Source organism: Gallus gallus, chromosome 3, assembly GCF_016699485.2.
Source record: "Gallus gallus isolate bGalGal1 chromosome 3, bGalGal1.mat.broiler.GRCg7b, whole genome shotgun sequence".
Lineage (NCBI taxonomy): Eukaryota > Metazoa > Chordata > Aves > Galliformes > Phasianidae > Gallus > Gallus gallus.
Window position 1 is genome coordinate 12,533,785 of NC_052534.1, and position 20,723 is coordinate 12,554,507.

Consider the following 20,723-nt stretch of genomic DNA (forward strand, 5'->3'; position numbering starts at 1 on the left):
AAGTTGGCATAATTCTCCTATCCAATCTTTGGAAGGTCAAGATGAAGTCACGCAATACTTTCACTTACAGAATGCAAATTTCTCAAATGGGGCATTTTGTTATGTGCAGAGCACATTCCAAACCTGAGATAAACCACTGGTTTCATCTCAGTAAATATTTGATACATTAAAGCAAGTCCAGTGTATCTGGTTTGAGCACTGTTGGCCAGACAACAAATTTGGTTGATGGTAAGTTTATCTGTGGATTTTAATTTGGAAAATAAACTAATAGGAAGGTGCAGAATGAAAACAAACATTTATCTGAATCCCTAATACAGTCATATTAGACATTGGGTAGAATAAACTGGTAAAAGAAAATGATATCATATGTTGGAGACTGGACAATGAACTGAACATATAATGCCTGGTGGATGGTATGGAGATTTGACCAGCACGTCTGAAAGCAAAGTAGTGCATGAAGAGTCAAAACATGAAGTGAATTCACAAAGAATCTCCAAAATAAATATATCATATCACTATGATATTTCATTTGAAAATGCACATATCTTCAAAAAGTCAAAACAGAAAATCTTTTTTGAGAATTTTATATGTAGGAGGAACAGAAACACTATTTGCATTTTTCCATTCACTACGCCAAGCGTTATTTTAAGTTACAGTGCAATCTGGACAGGGAAGGTGGAATAAAAAAAATCTAAACAAATTCAGAATGCAATTAAACTTGCCAAGGTGCAAGTTTCACTTAGGAATATGCAGGATAGAAAAGTTTCTAGGTGAGGATTCACAAGAATTCAGGCTACATTCGCTTTGCACCAGGACAGTTTCCACATGTTTTGTGACCAGCTGATTGACGAACAAAAGTTAGCAATTACAAAGATACTGGCTCTGCCTATTGCTACAAAGGACAAGGTAAAACAGTCATAAGGGACAAAAAAAAAAACAGGGGTAAAGAGATTTGGAGAGATGATGTATTTAACAGTAAGGGGTTTCTGAGTTTTGTTTTTCTATAGCTTGAACTAAGACACTGAGATTCTTTTTCATACGTACTTTTTGTTGTTCTCTCTCTTGTGCAACGTTACGCTTTTCTAGTCCCCAGGCTCTCATAAAATCTCGCAGGTAGCCAAATACTGTGCCCACTCCAAAACCCACAAACGTAAGAACAGCAACATACATTGGTGCTTGTTCAAAGTGCTCAATAAACGTTTTTTTTGCAGAGAGTTCCATTTGTTACACCATTCTTCTGAAAATACAGAACAGAAATGTGTGACATTTAAACAAAATAACATTTTATTTCATCAATGTTTATACCAAAACCTTAGATCTCGAGGAAAATATTTTGTCTACTATGCCACAAATCCAGAGACGCATTTAGACCTCTCACCACATCAGCTAACGCAACCTATGCTTGAAGAAGAGGACCTCTAACACTGCACTTGGTACTGATCACTGCAAGTATGTTCCATTTTCTCTCCTGTCAACCAATGTCTTCAATTGCAGATGTCTTCAGCACCACTCCCATGTCTATTTTGAAACATTTGAAACTTATGAAAGACTAGCAACACATTATTGTGTAATTGGACAATTATTTCAAAGGTGATTAAATGGAAACCACAATATTCTGTTTTTGCAAGACAGAACTATAAAAAGGGAAGGGCAGCATTGAAAACTCACCCACATCGAGCTTGACGCTGCTTCTTAAAGTCTTGTGTAACATGCTAGAGCAGCTATCCTATACACAAGAAATCCTGCCTAATATAGGGCATCTTTACTATGATGCTCTTCATGATGTGAGCAAGTATTCAAACCAGCAGCGATCCCAGCCTTTTATTTTTGTTTCAGTTAAAAAAAAAACAAAAACAAAACAGCCTTTAAATACCTTCAATTACCTCATCCATACCTCTAAGGGTACTTTAAAAGAGGCAATATGCATGGACACATGCACATCCCTTGTCTGCTGGAATTAGTCACCCTCTTGTGAGGGACACCTAGAAATTTACAAACATGTGGATGAAATTATTTGGTTGTTAAAATATATTAAATCTTCAGCAGTTGTTAGTAAAAGAAGCTAAGTTATTCAACTGCAGTCTTCTCAGATCAATCTATATGCACAAGGTTATCAAATTACTCTTTTGAATAGAGGTCATCTCCTTTATTTCCATTAAATATGACAGTATTCTTCTGCTCCTTTCTAGTGACGTCCAAACTACCAATTAAAAAAAAAAAAAAAGGAATAATCCAGAAAGTAGTACTTGCTGTTTAAAAATAACAAAAACTACCACTTTTTACCTGTAGAATGAATGAGCTAAAAAAAAAAAGTAGATTATCTATTGATGCAATGTAGCAAGCTGAAATACAATAATCATATTAAGAACCACCACAAATTAACTGCACTTCCTAGACGAGATCTCATGTTGTTGGTCTTCTCACTGCCTTAAGCTGCCGATATAGTCAAAAGATTTTCATTTCCATTATAGCTTGTCCAATCTTGGTTTCACAATGTTGTCTTGGAAGAAAAAAAGTGCTGAACACATGTAAAGATTTCATAGGTAACCAAAAATGGAAGAAAAAAATCACTGGGGAATGGTGAAAAGAACATGTTTAGATTTTGGAAAGAGCTGCAAAGGAGAAGGAATGAAAAGCTGTCTCTACATGAGCACAGAATTTGGAAGCAATTTTACACTGGCACCCCTACGTAAAGCTAACTGTTCTTTTAGGCCAACCTATCTACCATACAAAATGTTTTGTGAGCCCAAGTTAAACAACTCAAGTCATATGTAAGGTAAGACACAACAGCTACGTGCGCACTACATCGTAACACTATATTTCACCAAGGACTAAGCTAAGCCCCATTACCTTACATGCGTCATGGGCTAAGAGCATGCTTATGGTCATCTATGGCAATTCCATTGACTTTGTATTTTGGCAAGCTGTGATGATGCGATAATGAACCTGAGTTCAAAGGAGAGGATTAGCATGATGATTCCATTCATCCATTTTATTAATAGAACTTTACTATTATGTATTTCATTTGTAAAGAAACTGAGAAGCTTTGGCTTAGACTCCTGCACTGAAAAACTCTTCTGCAACACTCTTTTGCTATGGAACTCTTGTTTCAGCTATGTTCCGAACTCAGCTGCTCCCTGTTTATGCATTCAGCATGGTATATGTATTTAAAGATTTAATCACTGTCACTTCCTATTCTTATGACAAACAGTTAGTAGTAAATTGTGCATCAACAGGAGTAGAACACTAAGAACAAGATGACAGATAGTGACCCAAATTTTCTTAAACAGTGAGAGTCTACCAATGTTGAAAAACAAGTCTTCAAAGAGCACAAGGTTAGTATAAGGTGGAGAAAACAAATCAGAAGAAGACAGTGAATTTTTTTCTAAAAACAGAAGTGGGTAAAACAGAGGGCATTCCATCCATCCTGGAGTTCCATAAAAAAAAAAAAAAAGAAGAGAAAGACTCCAAGTGTTGAAATAACCAAAATGGGTGGATTTGACACTTCTACAGAGTCATAAAACGGGATACTTTTGTGCTGCACTTCAGATTCAAGCACTGAGCTAAAGACAACTGACTGAATATCCTGAGTACACTCAGTAATTTCAGCCAATCTAAATAGTCAGTGGGTGAAGAGCAAATAGGTGTTTTCTATTATGTTACCATGCACTTTTCACATGTTATCATAAAGGAGATGAAATCAGACTGTGAATTGTAAGCACCTAGACAGCAAATATTGTTGTCAGGCTGTTGCTGGCACCATAGCAAAATACAACAGATCTCTTAAAAAAAAAAATCTGAAGTGATTCAGAGATAAAAGTTGCACACTAGGTGCACATGGTTGAATTGTACACTTAGCATACTACTATTCATAAGAAAACCTGTAGTAAACAGGACCTCTCTATAACCATACCTCAACTCTAACAATTCTTAGCAGAAGATGAAAGATTCTAAAGTAAGAATAGTTAATGATGTTTTAAAAATTTTTATTAGGTAACTGATATTTTCACTCAAAAAGTTACTCTTTGACCATTGCCTTCCACTCAGTTTTCCTATTCAGCAAATTATGCTACCTGTAATTTTTCTACATGTGTGACTTCTGCTTCTCCGCTTGTTCCTTTTCAAATTGAAGAATCTTAATCTATTTGATTCTAGTCTAGTATCTTTGTTCTTATATATAGGAAAAAAGTGAGTAATATATATATTAATATATAGTTATGTATATATTTTTTTTCTATCTTTTTGCGATGGTTCACTGTTCTAGAAATATCCCTCAGTAATGACAGTGTATCCTTCCTTAGCTGCAACAGACACCTGATGGAGAGCAGGCTATTTGCGCATTCTCAGTATCCTTTTCCCCATCCAACTTATTCATTACTTTTTATTTACTGACACGAAATTCTGACAACCATTTTATCCTCATCACATACCACCACAAGAACTTTCTGCAACTCTTGTTATCCAGAACTGATTTTTCACTTCCCTGAAAAATGCTGTACTGTCAGCAGCTATCGTCACCAATTTCTCCTGACCCCCCTGTTTTTTTTTTTTTTTTATCCTTCAGAGATTTGGTAAAAACATGAGCCAACATAATTCCAATCAGAGATCCCCGAGGAACTCAATTCCCTGCATCTCCCCGACCAAAGGTTCTATCTTTGTAACCCTCCAATTCCATGCTAACATGCCAACTTAAGCAGCATCCCAGAGTTGCTCAGCAACTTTATTCCTCAGAAATCTTAAGTATTATCCTTTGTGTTATGCTAATGCAAATCTTAACTTTTTTTTTTAAATTCTGCTCATGTTCCAAATCAAAATAGTTTCTCACTAGTCTGCCACAGAGTAGGAGTACTTTCTAGGCACAAATGCAAGGAATCCACCAAAGCAAGGGATAAGGATAAGACAGTAAGCTTATAGGTGAAATTAAAAATGAACAGACATTTTAATACTCAGCTCAACAAATCTAGGATTTCAACAGCTTTCTGGAAACAAAAAGCAAAATCAGGATTATAACACTTCCTTGTGCCGAGTCTTTGCTTAGCTTACCAGATCACACTGCCTTGTACACTGTAGCAACCAAAGATCATACTGGCAGCCCTGCCTCATAACCTCTGTCTGCAGTGCATAGTTACACAGAATCCTTGTTGACAGATTTGGCAGGAGCCTTAAACCACAGTTGCAAAGTGGTTTCCAGTAAGACACTCACAGCAAGAGAATTCCTGGACAAAGTTTCGATGCCAATGAAGTCAACAGGAGCAATTCCAGTACAGTCAGTAAAGTCAACTTTAAATGCAATACATTTCATATCCCTATATCGTGCAGTTTACTAGTGAAGAGGTAATCATTTACACTGGTAAAATTTAGGAGTAAGCCCGTGAATGGAATAGAGATGAGGAAGCTGAGACCTGAGAGCCCATGTTTTCACACAAGACCATTTTGTAGAAGCAACATACACTGCAAAGAAATCCAGAAATCACAATCTGCACTTTGAAACGTCTCCTTAATTAATATTTTGTAAGCTATTATGGCTACTTCCAGTACAGCAGCGGTAGGTGTGAACACCTACATCCTTAAAATAAAACTACTAGGAGAATAATAAAGTCTTTGTCTTTAAATATATTTTCTCTCCTAGAGAGAACTGATCCAGAAACAGATGAAGCTTTATTTTATTCTCCCTCAGTTTAAGAAGAACATTTAATCTGTTTCTGGATCAGATGTTATCATGTTGTTGCATAAAACCTATAAAAATGCAATGCAAGCTGAGTGATCCACATAAAACTTACATGACAAACACAAATATGAAAGGGATAGATGTTGAAAACCATGAATCAAATGACAGCCACATTTGCCCAGTTTCTGCCAGATTCCAAGAAGCCATTGAAATCTTGAGTGAATTATGACAGTGCATTGCTACAGCCAAAAACCAGTGGGAGCACAGACTGACAATCACTGATGAAATATCTGGTTGCCTGCAGATAGTTTGGCTCTACACAGACATTTCCTACCTAATTCTGGAAGAAAACATCTGGAGGGAGATCCTAGATGCAGGTGGTTTTAGATGTGTGCAGCAACCAGATGGAGATGGAAGGTAGGACACAGGACCTTTAGAGTCTTGTACCCTTCTGGAGCAGAAGCTGAAGAAGTGATACTACAGGGTTCCATTTCAGCCATGAAAAGGGTATGGCCTGCCTGCATCCCCCTCAGAGCTTGCCACTGCATTCTCACAGTTTGAAGTGGCTGATGTGCAACTCTGTCCTCTACAGATCTCCGTCACTGGGAGGTTGGGCTCAAAACCTGAAACTATTAAGTTCTTTGCAAACCTGGTATAATTACTGCTTTCTCTCAGAAACACCATGCCTTGGCATCCGTTAAGAGACTGTGGAATTCTTACTGACTGTGTGAAGTCCCCAGGAAAAGAAGAGGGAAATTACAAAAATTGGAAGTTTCCTATTATGAATATACTCTTGACACAAAGTGGGACCACTTCACAAGTCTCTTCGGTTACTCTGAGTGATACCCTTTACTATGCGTTGTAACAGAGAAGAAACAACATTTCAGACCTTACAGGCTCATGTCACTAAAATATAAACTAAAAATGGCTACACAGGGAATTCGTAGCTTACTAAGCTATATAGACAGTTGTAAAATTAAAAAAATTAAAAACAACGCCCATAATCTAAGTCTAATGATCAACAAAAACCATCTACCATAGTTCTTGACAGCATACTATGAACAAATACCAAACAAGGTATCAAGACAGGATCTTCACTTCATGCATTTGCAACACTTTTCAGTCAAGAACAAGTGAAACACTAGTACATTCATCTTGTAAAAAAAATTCTTACAGCACAAAATACAGTCCTGCAATACCAATTATTAACACTATGAAACTACTGCTGTGAACGTACAAAATATACTGTGAAATAGAAAAATCTGTTATGTAATTAGGAAAAATATTCTGTATACAGATATTTAGACTAAATACACTACTGTGAGAAACACTTCTTCCAAACTCAGCACTGACTGTTTTACAACCCCCTTTCTCTGGGGGACTAACATGAGTGACACTGTTGTTGGTATTTATTACTGATGATTGAGAAGAGGAGGTTGATGAGACCTTCTAAAGACAGCTGAAAGTAGCCTCACAACCACAGACACTGGTTCTCACAGGGTAGTTCAATCACCCTGATATTTTGCAGGCACACAGAGTCCAGAAGGTTTTCGCACTGCACTGAAGATAACACACTGATGCAGGTGGTGGAGGAGCCAAAGAGGACAGGTGTGCTGCTGGACCCTGTTCTCAAATATAGGGAAGGAATGGTTAGGATGTAAGGCTAGTGGCAGCCTTGAGATGGTGGAATCCAGGATCTTGAACAGAAGAAACAAGGCAGTAAGTAGTATTGCAACCCTGGACTTTAGGAGAGTCAACTTCCAACTCTTCAAGGACCTGCTTGAAGTTATTCCAAGGGTTACAGCACTGGAAGGTAATGGAGTCCAAGAAGGTTAGTTGACATTCAAGCACCACTTCCTCCAAGCTCATGATTGTGCATCACTAAGTGTAAGAAATCAGGGAAAAGTGGCAGAAGACCTTTACAGATGAGGAAGGAGTTCACAGAAAAACTGAAAGGGAAGAAGAAATTTTATGGAATGTGGAAAAAGGGTCTGTCTACTTGGGAGGAATATAGGTACGTATCAGAGCATGAAGGGGGATGCAGTGAGGACGGCTAAAGCCCACTTAGAATTAAATGTGGAGAGCAACGTCAAGGACAATTTGAAAGGCTTCTTTAAGTATATCAATAGCAAAAGGAAGACTAGGGAAAACATGGGCCCACTGCTGAATGAGGTGGGTGCCCCGGTAACAGCAAACACTGAGAAGGTGGAGTTATTAAGTGCCTTCTTTGCTTCTGTCTTTACTATTAAGATTGCCCCTTAGGAGTTTCAGACCCTGGAGATAAGAGAGAGAGTCTGGAGAAAGGAAGACCTCCCCTTGGTTGAGGAGGATCTGGTCAGAAATCATCTAGGCAAACCTGATGCACACCAACCCATGGGCCCCAATTATGCACTCACAAGTGCTGCGGGAACAGGCAGAAGTGACTGTTGAACAATTCTCTATCACCTCTGAATAGTCATGGAGAGTGGGAGAGATGCCTGAAGTCTAGAGGAAAGCCAGTATCTTCAAAAAGAGCAAGGAGAAGTCAGGAAACTACAGGTCAGTCAGCCTCATCTCCATCCCTGAAAAGGTGATAGAGCAGCATATTCTAGATGTCATTTCTAAGCAAACAGAAGAATAGAAGGTTATTAGAAATAGTTAACATGGGTTCACCAAGTGGAAATCACGCTTCACCAATCTGATAGCGTCTGTGATGTCATGACCAGCTGGGTAGATATGAGGAGAGAAGTGGATGTTTTCTACCTTGACTTCAGCAAGCCTTTTGACAATGACTCCTATAACATTCTCATAGGTAAACTGAAGAAGTGTGGGATAGTTGAGCGGACAGTGAGGTGGATCGAGAACTTGCTGACTGAGAGAGCTCAGAGGGTTGTGATCAGTGATGATGAGTCTAGCTGGAGGCCTGCCTGGAGCAGTCTGATCAGAGAGGCAGTGGAGTCTCCTTTGGAGATACGAAGAACCTGTCTGAATGCTTTCCTGTGCTGTAGGGAACCTGCTTTAGCAGAGAGATTGGACTAGATGATCTCCAGTGGTCCTTTTCAACCACTGTGATTCTGTGATATAGCATTTAGTAACTTGAACAGTAATCTACATGAAGAATACATGCAGTTTAACATCAGAAGAAAATCTCAGGGCATATTAATATTGAATGTTACTTCAACGGATTCTCAACAAAATAAAATTTTACCTTTAATGTTACTGGTGACTTTCTCTAAAACACTGTCACAAATTGGAACTAACATCGGATACTATGCAGAATGTCAGAAACAGCTCCATTGTATTGAATATTGATTTAAAAAAAAATGAAAGTACTATTTTTGAGTGCAACACTGGAGGCTGAAAGACACTGAAGACTTGCTTATAAATAATATTAGGAAGAAAAGAAACTGGTGAAAGTTAGAGATAGCAGTCACAAGGGGTTTTAACTAGAGCAGAGATGAACTTGAAATACAAACAGTTCATTGCCTTAGTTTTGCGAGTTTTTAGGCAGATACTCACATTCATTCAAGACGCCTCAGCCTGGAGTTTCAGGATATGTATTTCTAGCCCTGCACACACTATAGGCACCATGTATTCTAGCACCATCAAATGGTTAGTTACAAGTACAAAATAAACTGTCTACTCTGCGCAGTTTTCTCCAAATCTATAGAACTGCATGTTTTCATGTGGCACAAATTTAGTACAGTAAGAACTGCACGCTGCAGAACAGTTGGAAGAACGTTTGTCAAAAGAAAAGACATCTTCCTATAGCACAGAAGCTTAGATACATAGATGCGGGACAAACATGAAGAATTTCTCTGGAGAGCCTCTATGCCAGTAAAATATAACACAATGATGGGGACAGCGAATAGGACATAAATCTGAGAAAATTCTGCTTTGCGCTGTAGGTTTCAGAAATTGCTGTATAAATAGGCAGTATCCAGTACCAACTAAGATTTGTCAAACAGTATACAGGGAAAAGAAATTGCATAGTAAATTCTTCCAGTGACTGTATACATTCATTACAAGCAATAGTAAGATGTAGAAACCCTGACACAGTTATTACTCTGTCTGCCCGTGCTCCCAGAGAATTCAAAGTGGACTCAATTCAATATAACTGGAAAGGGATGAGATCAAATACAGAGCTTAATAATTTCAAATTATTAGAGACATAACAATGAAGTTCACTAACCAGAGTGACACTTACAAACACCAGAAGGTATTTCCTAACCTTACAGCAATTACAGAGTAGAAAGCCAAGCACACTGAATCAGACAAAAGAACTGGATGAGGTGCTTAGGTTACAGCAATCCTGGCATTGTTCCCAACCTTTGAGTTGCAGCAAGTGTTTGCTATTATTTCCAAAGCTCATAGTAAACTACAAGAGTCACACTGCCCAGCCACATCAGATCACCTCCCTGTCATTCATATCCCATGGCTTTGGCTTTAAGGAGTGGGGGGGAAAAAAACAGGAAAAAATATAAGAAAAAAAAATGAAGGTTAAGTGATATTGTATCACTTTGTGCACATCACTAACAGCAATCTGCTAACATAGAAAATTTCTTTCAGAAATGACTTAGCATTTAGGAAGTCAATGAAGTCAATCAAGCAATTTTCTACATATTTCCACTGGGATTGAAACTGTAAACAAATGGAAGGATACTTGAGATCATCTAAGCAGACTGTTAGTGACTTTGGTAGCGATTTTGTGGGCCTTGCTTAAAATCTATGTGAAGCAATCCACCAACTCAGTTTCCTACATAATGACTTTGCAAAGAACACAGAAAATATTTTAACTAGCATCAAATCGTTGTCCACACTAAATTCCCTTGTGAGGAAAATGTTACAGGTGAACAGACAGATCTCATGCACTCACTGGCATGACTGGATCAACACTGAATCCCGGTGCGTTTTCCCTTGCAAATTATCATGGCTTCAAACAGGGCCAGAATTCTGTACAGGAGGCAAATGGAAACAGCTAAATGATGAGACAAGCACTTCCTATCACAGAATGGATGTGTCCCTGAACTTCCCACACCAAATAGCTTACAAGCTCCAATCTTCTATGCTTCAGCTTCAGAAACAGGGTCAGACCATCCTTAGCTGCCAAGACGATGGCACCAGTTTTGATAAAGACTTCTGGAAGTCACAGAACATCAGGTCCTTTGTGAAAGGATCATTAACATAATTTCTATTGTTCACATTTCTAATCTCCAAGTTGTATGTCATTAGAATAATTTGCACATTATTCCAATTATTCTGTCAGGAGTGCAGAGGTTAAGTTGAAAAAGTGTGCGCTCCAAGACATTCCTGCTATTGCCAGGAATTACATATCATATCTCAGAAAAGTGATGGCAGAAAAAATCATTGCCAATTTTGTTAATGCAATCAGTCTGCACATATTTAAAGGCTTACATTATATTTTCTAAGGTAATCTAATTAATTCTTCTTGTTGTATTTAAATACCAATTTCCAGGCGTACCATGGGCAGAGAGAAAAGAGAGATGGCATACCAGAATAAAAAAGTTAACAATTTAATGATGAGAAAAGTAGAATTTCTCAAGGACAGCTAGGAAAGGGGCAATCAGGATGTGCTGCCAGTTTCACATGTAGGAGGATTAAAAACTCATTATGAAAGAAAATAAACAGCTAGTTAGACAAGGTTCTGAGCTAGGAGAAGATCCAGGCATCAGAAAGAACTTCAGAGAAAAAGGATTGAGTATAAACTCATTCAATATATAGCACATAGCTTTTTAGGACAAAAGAATTTGAGGACGAGGAGAGAGAGAAACATCTCATAAAGGCGGATATAGTCTCACATTATATTACAATGAGAAAAAAAGGATGAGAAAATGAATAGCTTGACACTTTCAAACACAAGAGTTGTTTAAACACGACAACAGGAATTCATTCAAAGAATACTTAAGCAATCTGGCATAAGCGCACACGTCACAATTGAACTGGGATGGATCATACCAAAACTAGCAGCAAAATTGGCATACATCAGTGCACCATTTAATGTCACAGTGACACAGCCTGCAACCCATCTATCCTCAACTTATGTCACAAGAAGCCTGGAGATCTGGATAACCTGGATTCACCAACTAGTGAGACTTTACTGAAGGTTATACACTTTATTTCAGGCATCCTGTTTTGTTTTTAAAATAATACTAAAACCTGCCATTAGAACTTTGAAATTGTCTCATTTCACATGGATATTTAATCTGAAAAAACACTTTGTAGGAATGGGTTCAATAATTTCACTATGCAAGCTGCACAGTTAATTCTTTGTGTACTTTTAATATAATACCTAAATTAAATTGTTCCAAACTTTTCAAGTGCTCATCATCACACATTTTTTTCTGTGTGTCCTGTCACAGACTCTTCATTTTTTTGCAACAGAAGTAACTGGCACCAACTCTGCACTACAATCTGGCCTGAAGTGTCACTATTAAGCAAGCTGGTTTGTGCCATTTATCAGGCACAATAAATTTATTAGGCACACAGAAATGTTTTATTTCCTGAACAGGGCTGTCCAGATGCAGAGGACAGACTAATATAAAGGAAACAGACTAACTTTAATTAGCGAATACTTGAAAATACTATGAAGAACACTAAAGAGAGACTGCAGTTGAAACTCAGTGCTAACAAACTCAAAGCAGAACATTTCTGAAAAAAATAATCTCAATGGGATAGTATACGATACTACATCCTAAAGCACTAATGTTTTTTCTTAGAGGTTTCAAGGCTAAATATCAAGAAATCTAGAAAGTGATCAAATGCTTGAGTATTACTGCATAAAGATCTGGATCAAAACTGTAATCAGTAATAGGAAAAAAAACAGTACATTTATGGGAAGGTTACAGAAGTTCTTCATATGTTGATTTTAAGACTACGAGAAGAAATGCCATCAGAAACAGAATCCTTGACTAACCAATAAATGAGGGTGATATGCTATAATAACTCATACCACAAAAATAGAAATATTTCTGTAGACTATGTAGAATATTCCATAGAATAAAGTATACTTCGGAGAGATGTCAGCCTACCAATGACAGATGGATTTCCAAATTTTTTTTTAATCATAACTAGGGAAAGAACTATGAGGTTTACATTAGCATTGACTATGTTTAAATCCCACAGATCACAGCACAAGAGTAATGAGAAGAAATATAGCACAGCAAATCTTCCACTTGCACCTTCTTGTAAGGTACTAATACAATGGTTACCCACTGGAAAGCTGAGTGAGACTGCTCAATATCAGAAAGTAAGCAATTAGACTAGTAATAAATGTTACAAGATAATCACGCAAGAACTGTAAAGGAAAATGTTAAAACAGGATTCTGTTGAACCTTTTAATCCATTTAAAGGACAAATACAGTCTGATATTTCTTTTACACTTGGGTCCTAGTGCAGAAAAGTTGTGTATATTAACAGATGATAATAAATTAGTTTATTATTCTTCAGAAACATCCTTCTCTTGCTATATACATTTTTTTTGTTGTTGTTCAGAAAATGTCAAGAAAAGGTGTGTCAAGAAAAGGTGATTTCAATCTGTTATGATTATGTCCACTTCTATACCTTTGAGGAACTCGCAGGACCCTGGTGCTGCTCAGCCTGGAGAAGAGACGGCTCCAGGGAGACCAGGTAGTGGCCTTTCAATATCTAAAGGGGACTATAAGAAAGAAAGAAAGGGACAGACACTTAACAAGGTCTGTTGAGAAAGGACATGGGGAAGTGGTTTCAAACTAGAACATGGGAAATTTAGACTGGATACAATGAATTTTATTTTATCTATTTATTTATTTATTTTTAATAATAAAGAATGGTGAGTCACTGGAACAGGTTTCCCAGAGATGTGGTGGATGCACTGTCCCTGGAGACATTCAAGGTCAGACTGGATGGGGCTCTGAGCAACCTGATCGAGCTGTATCCGTGTTCATTGCAAGGGAGTTGAACTAGATGGCCTTTAGGGGTCCCAACTAAAACAATTCTGGGATTCATGGATCCCAGAGATAGTACAGTAAGTCCTGCAAGAGTCATTCTATACCCACTGATTTCAATTGTACAATTGACTGAAATAATCGAGAACTTGATGACTTCTTAGTATCTATTTAATTGTAATGATGTTCATTAATCGTTATTACATTGGCTAATTCAATCTTAGAGCTCATGGTAAAATGTACTGTACTTCAATTACTTGAAAATTAATAAAAATAATCTAGAAATAAAATGTGCATGATTATTTTTGAAACATTACATAATAAAATACTCTTTACAACCTGTTACATTAATCATGCAAGTCCTAACACTGAAGATCAGAACAGCTTCCATTCTCTCATCTGAACTAACCTCTTCTATTCATTATATTTGCAGAAATTACTCAAATACGTTTTGACTTCAGGTTTTACTGCAGTCTACGTAGACACAGACAACAAGGGAAGTCCTCAACCCAACATGTTGTACTAATTGTCATTAGCAGATACACATCTACCCAGAGGCAAACATCTGGGAACTGTGGTTCCTGGATGAAAAAAGGATTAGGAAATAGAAGAATACCAGAAATTCAAGATACAAAAATCAGGTGTAAACATACTGCAAGAAAGGGATGACAGAAGTATGATTTGTTTGATTCAAAGAAAGACACATTTTCAAACACATAGCAAGCACCAAAAATCAATTTCAATATGCTTTTGGATATGAACAATTTTAACTTGTTTTCTAAGAAAACAATAGGTTACCTTCTTACGTTACTTCTTTCAAGTACCCTCTAATAGTGTTTGAGACTGTAGTTCAATTTTAATGAAATTTGATGGAAGAACTGAGGTTTTAAAGAAGTGAACTTCTCTGAAATCTTCAGAAAAATCTAACCTTAATTCTCTCTTGCCCATCTGGCAAGTGAGAGATATAGTAGTCAAATTGGGATACTGTGGAGTGGTAGAAGATTCTGGACACAAAAGATCAAATCAGGCTTCTTTCTTTCCATTATTCATGGAAAAAAAAAAACAGTTGTGGATATTCCACAATCATTTCTTTCTTACTCTTGATACTATTTCTTCTCCTTTTGCTATAGGGCAAATTAAAAAAAACTATTTCCAAGATGCAATAATTATAAATAGACACTAGGATGCCTTAGCTCTAAGTTTTTGTTTATACTGATCATAAAATGGTAGAAATAAAGGGACTTATGAAAAACAGAGAATGGAGCAGCGGAACAGCAGGTTTTGGGAAAGCACTACTGAACTCAGAAATAGAGTGTAACTGTATAGGAAAGATTAATAAAAGGAGTTAAGAAAAGACAGTCACGTCTTAAGAAAACAATGCTAAGGTATAAAGGACAAAAAGAGTTGAAACAGAGGGCTAACAGGTTTAAACTATGGTTTAATTTGAATTTGGTTGAATTTACTAAGGTAAATTCAGACCAGGCACTAGGAAGGACTTCTTTACTATGAGGATTGTGAGGCACCAGAGCAAGATGTCCAGCCAAGCTGTGGATGACCCATTCTTGGAAGTGTTCAAAGCCAGGTTGGATAGGGACCTCTGCAACCTGGACTAGTGGAAGCTGTCCCTGCCCACAGCAGTGGGTTTGGAACTCAACAGTCTTTAAGATTCCCTCCAAATCAAACCATTCTGTGATTCTATAATAATTGTCTTCCTCAAATATGATAATTGGCAACAAAACCTAAAAAGGAAGTCTCTCTCTCTCTGAACTAAATGCATTACTGAAGTGTACTAAAATGCAAAAATTCAGAAAAACAACCACCAAAAGAAAAACAAACAAGCTAATTTCTGAGAAAATCAGTTCTTTAAATGTGTGCAGGATAAGTAAAAACATAAGCCGAAATAAAACTTCACACAGAAGATGAATTAACCTTTTCTTGAACACGGTTTTGTTTGGAAAATGGCAGAGATGAACATGATCTGCAAAAATATAAGACTTTGAATTAAGTTATTGCGGTTTGATATAGCATTCCAAAACAATCCTCCTGCATCCTGAATCTCAAATTACTATTTTTCCTTCACTTTATTTAAAAACTTAGAATTCTAAAAATTAATACCAATACTCCAACTCTTGGGGAGAAAAAGTCAGGAATTGAATAATTCCTTCATCCAGACTATGTTATATGAAGTAGTAAAACTCTTCATAAAGAGCTGACAGGATTGTGCACAAATTGGTAATAATCTCATAACAGACATTTTCAGAGGACTTTTTTTTTTTTTTTTAATATGGGTCAAAGCTCATCTCTTTGAGTATAGCAGTTGCTGGAAGATAACAACTAGACGAAAGCACTATTTGCAGTATCTTTGCCTTTCCCTGCCTCTGTTATATGACAAATATCCTCTGTTATTTGTCAGTTAACAACAACAAAAAAAGTAGCTTTTTTTCAAAAACAAACTAAAACAAACTGAAAAAATGAAGTTTCCAAACTGGCTCTCTATCATCGACACATTGTCCTAAAGGTAGGCTGGGCTAGACCTACTCACCATTATGCCTAGATTGCCTGTAAGCAGCATGACTGTGCCCTACACCATGCCTAGATGACAGCTGTGAAACAGTTCAGTGGTTACTGAAGATACATGGGAAAAAGAAGGTATAGAAAATAAAAGTATACTAATGCTTAAGGTTCAGATTATAACGTTTGTCTTGACGGGAATGGAAGTGTCAAACCTAGCTCAGGTTCACCACATAATGCAGATTATTTGCATTAGAACAGAAGACAAACTCTGGAAGGGTAAAGTCATGAAAAGAATGAAAAACATTTGATGTGAACATTCCTGTGCTGCCAGGAGAAAGGATCATAGACCACAGTATTTTGAAAGATTTTCATTTTAGTGGGAGTCATTACAAAAATCTGTCTACTTATTTTGCGAAGGACTCAACTAATTCCACATTATTCCATTTATGTCCACCAGTCCGTGCAGTGAATGAGAGCTAAATGTTACCAGCTTTTCCTGTGTTTCAAACTTCAGCAGAAGAATGTGGAAGATGTCTATATGCAAAACTGCAAGTCTACCCTCATTTCCTAAGATCTGTACCAATTCCTCCTACCTACTCCTCTCTGTGCAGCCCACAAATCTGCTTCTGCTATCTTAAGAGACATCCTGCAGAGGTGACCACATTTGCCCACAAGCCCTGTGCTCAACTTTGGACTTGGAAAGAAAATTGTAAAATTTAAGCATCTTGTTAAAGAACATATACAAAAAAAGATTATATTGTGCTTACTCCAGACAAACAGAACAGAACAAAGGTGTTGCAGAAAGTTGCAAGAAGGTTATTCTGAAACTATCCTAGAACAGTAGTATGGTTAAAAGCTGGCGGTGGCAGCTATGGCAAGCATGGCTCCTTTTATTATAACTCATGCTCTGATAAAAATGTTCAGTCAACACTGAAGTATTTCATTTCAGAGTACTACATGTTAGTCAATACAAATGCTGGCAGTCAAATAATTTATGTTTCTATAGCTATTTCTGTGTCTGTCTCGTTCAGTAGTACTATTTTTCTCGCTATTTGCAAAAAGGAAAGAAAAAAAAATCTCCTCCCCCTTTTGAGACTGCAGCTATTCACTGACCTACATCTTCCTGCCCTTGCGCCATTCCTTCCCCTCTGTTCCCTGCCTTCACCGTGGCTGAGATCACCAGCCACAAGCTCAACCCATCTACCTTTCACCTCCTCTTGGCTTTCCCTCCGTAGCCTCTAGCTACACCAGCACCCTGGCGAGCTCGGCACACCCCTGACCTAGTTCTCAGGGTGCATGTTCTGCCTCGAGCAGCTCCACCTCACTCCAACTGAGCACTGCTGCACCACTGAACACAGCTCGCTCCTCGGAACAACCAAACTAGACTCTCCAGTTCAACCACTGCTTTATCTCACCACCTTATTTCCACCCTGCCTGGCCAATTTTCACCTGTGAGAGTGCTCTTCATCCTTTGCACTAACTAACACAGGTTTTATTGACCTTGAGTTAAAAGTGAGAGGTTACAAAAGTTCCTGTTTTATCTTCACGTGATTCCTTGCCCATAATACTACCTCCCAAATTCTCAGATATTCTACCAAGTAGATATATCTTTCTCATAACAGATGTGAAAGTGGGATGTAAACCAAACTATACATAATTGTAACCTGCCTGCCTTATGATCCAGACAACTTTGTATGTAATCTGAATATGCTAACTAATCAATATTAGATAATGCAGCTTATTTTTCCTATTTCAAAAGTTACCAGTGTCCACACACGACATACTTCTAGCAGCTTTAGGGACATCCTTCCAATACCTTGCATGTGGGCGGTTTCAACTTCTTTTCAAGATTCAACCCTATTTTCAAAATACAGAATATTTCAAAGCCCTGGAAATGTCATTATCCATTAAACTGCTAGAATATTGTTGCTTAGGAGCTGTACTAAATCTTATACGTTGAATGACATGGACTGAAAAATAATCAGAAGTTAAAAACTCTTGTTCCATTTTGCAATGATCTGCCAGAACAGACAAAACTCAGGTGTGACTGCATGTTTTAACCACGGCTGAGTGAGACTAATAAAGAAACAAGAGACTAGCTGTTGTATCAGGCTAAGAAAAAAAGCTCATTGCCCAGTAGCCTACAAAGTAAAACTGGTTCATGTGCTTCTACTGTGAGTTTTAAGAAATTATGCCAGAAGATTTATCACCAGACTTTGTAACTCTCATTATCATCGTGATCTGATAGGTAAATATGTTTCCTATCCCAAGAAAACATGTTTGGCAAACATGGCTGCCTGCACTACAGATTGCCATCTCTGGTACCTTTGCAATAGTATTGCATTGCAAAACCTGAGCAAGTCCTGTGGAAAATTGATGCTTTTTTTGGTCCAAGCAGATAAGTGGGCATAACACAGCCAAGAATGCAATGCTCTATGCAATACTCACAAAACGCAGCCTTTAACAGTCAGCCATAAGCCAGGAAGACGTAAAATCTGAACGAAGGCAAGATAGGAAGAAGTAGCAAACAGTATAGTTTGCAAACAAATTACTCAGTCAGCCATGGTGGTTACCGGCTGAGAAGTGCCAGAAAGCTGAGATATTTTGATTAGTTTTCTCAACAAATCATAAGCCAAAATAACGAGAAAGCTAAAGAACCCTTAAACCATCTTCTGCCATCTTTCAGACTGTGTTTTTAAAGCAGAAAGCTTTCCTGTGTATCTGGTTAGAAACTCTCTAATAGGCTTTTCACTCTATTCAAGTAATTCTACTTTTTCTATTCTGAAAAAAAAAAAAAAATCTAATTACAATCCCCCACATCTCAGGGGAGTAGTCAAGATACTATAAAATGCCTAACCACCAATCTTCTGCCTGAGCTTACAGAAACTACCAGTCACAAGGGGAGAGGTTTGCATTCATTATGTTTCTGTCTTTATGTTATGTCTCAAGATGCATCTCTCACCAGAATGCCACCGCTGAATAGGTGCAGTATGTGATCAACAAGAGGTAAACTGAAATCATGCAGTCTTTGTGACATGTGTAAGCACCAGCCAGATGACAATGATGACTTGTCTGCTTACCTTCAGACCAGTCTCCTCTAAAGATGAAGAACTAATACATGACTGAGTTAGAACTGAATTGCTTCAAATCAATTGATAAAATATATTTTATTTAAACTCAAATTTCTGTAGGTAGACTGCTAGAAAATAAATGTGCTAAGAGAAATGAGACCAAGCACTTCTTTTTTAAACTTTTCTATCCTGGCTTAACCAAGGCAACTAGAGCTGCAGATAGGTAAACAGCTTTACACAATACAGATGACAAATCACTGATAAATTGAGAAGGCTGATGAAAATCCTCTATGAACAAAGGCACACTTAATAAATACTGCTCCTATGTGTAACAAGTATTTTACAAGACAAGAACAGAAAATACAGTCTTTATCTCAGAAAATTTACAATCTAAATAAATTCCACAGAAATGCAATGATATTTGCCATGCAGAAATGAGTTAGAGCATAAGTAAACAGAGCTCCGTGAGTTCTAGGAATAATAAATTCTTGCTTTCTATGTGTCTCGTCTTGACTGACTTTGCTACCAAATATAGAGCAACTCAGATAGAAACTTCCTCTTATTTGGGACACAGATCAAATCTCTCTTCTATTAGAAATTCTCCAGGGAACAGGAGGAATGAGTTCACCCAGCAGCTTCTCTTCAAACAAAGAATTTGCAGGACCTTTTTTCCTTCACCCAGCTGCCTACTTTAAGGAAAGAAGCTTTCTCAAATCACGATGAAAATGGCTGACAAGTTCACAGGTTATTAAGGAGCTAGATAGCTACTTAGTAGATATCTAGTAGATAGCTACTATCACTACCTATGTCTTGTTTCTGTAGAAAAATCAGGCCCAAATAAACTCAAGATTACTGACTTTCAGCACAGCTGCACAGATCGTATTTTTCATTTTGCATTTTTCTCCCTCCTACAACACTCTTCTGCCCCAGTCACATACAGTTTGACACCAATTCAGCACACCTATGTTTCAAAAATCGAATAACTTATCATTGAAACTGTTTCCTCTAAACGTTAGTATTTCTTTAACAAATTATAGGATTGCAACACTACGTTTCTCATCAGGTACACAGCAGAGCAGCCAAAGAAGCCAAAGTTCCTGCTAACAATAACAACTGAATAAATGAAAACATAAGCTTTACTTGACCTACACACACACACACACACAGACAAAATAAAACCAACACAATTCTCAGCACATTTGCAAGAGTTTTAAAAAGGTTTCCAATTATGCTGAATCACAGATACAAAAAACTATGAGTAATACCTTCTCTCTCTGCAAGCTTTAGAATATTTTCCACCTATCGAGGAGCAAAGATGTTTTGGCCTTCGTTTGCTTAATTTAATCATGCTGTTCGAACATAGGCATGTTAACATTAATATTTTCAAAAGCATAAGTTAACTGGTATCTTGGGTAAGGTTTGAGCTCTGTCTGCTTATATCTCCCTCCATTTTTGATCCATTATGCTTAGTTATATGGCCTTGTTCATTACTAGCAGAGTTCAGTAACTTCCACTTTGGGAAAGCCACCAGAGATGGATCTCTAATGC

The 20,723-nt window shown here is 37.5% G+C and overlaps 1 protein-coding gene across 6 annotated transcripts in view; it reads right to left on the reverse strand.

The window, feature by feature from the left end:
* Positions 1–20,723, reverse strand: part of SPTLC3 (serine palmitoyltransferase long chain base subunit 3) — a 273,302-nt gene that overhangs the window by 49,193 nt on the left and 203,386 nt on the right. For all 6 annotated transcript variants that reach the window (XM_046939520.1, XM_046939517.1, XM_040698202.2 and 3 more), the window contains one exon: positions 1,045–1,237. In XM_046939520.1, the coding sequence (XP_046795476.1) occupies positions 1,045–1,221 (177 nt within the window). In that variant the 5' untranslated portion in view covers positions 1,222–1,237. The remainder of the gene's footprint in view (positions 1–1,044; positions 1,238–20,723) is intronic.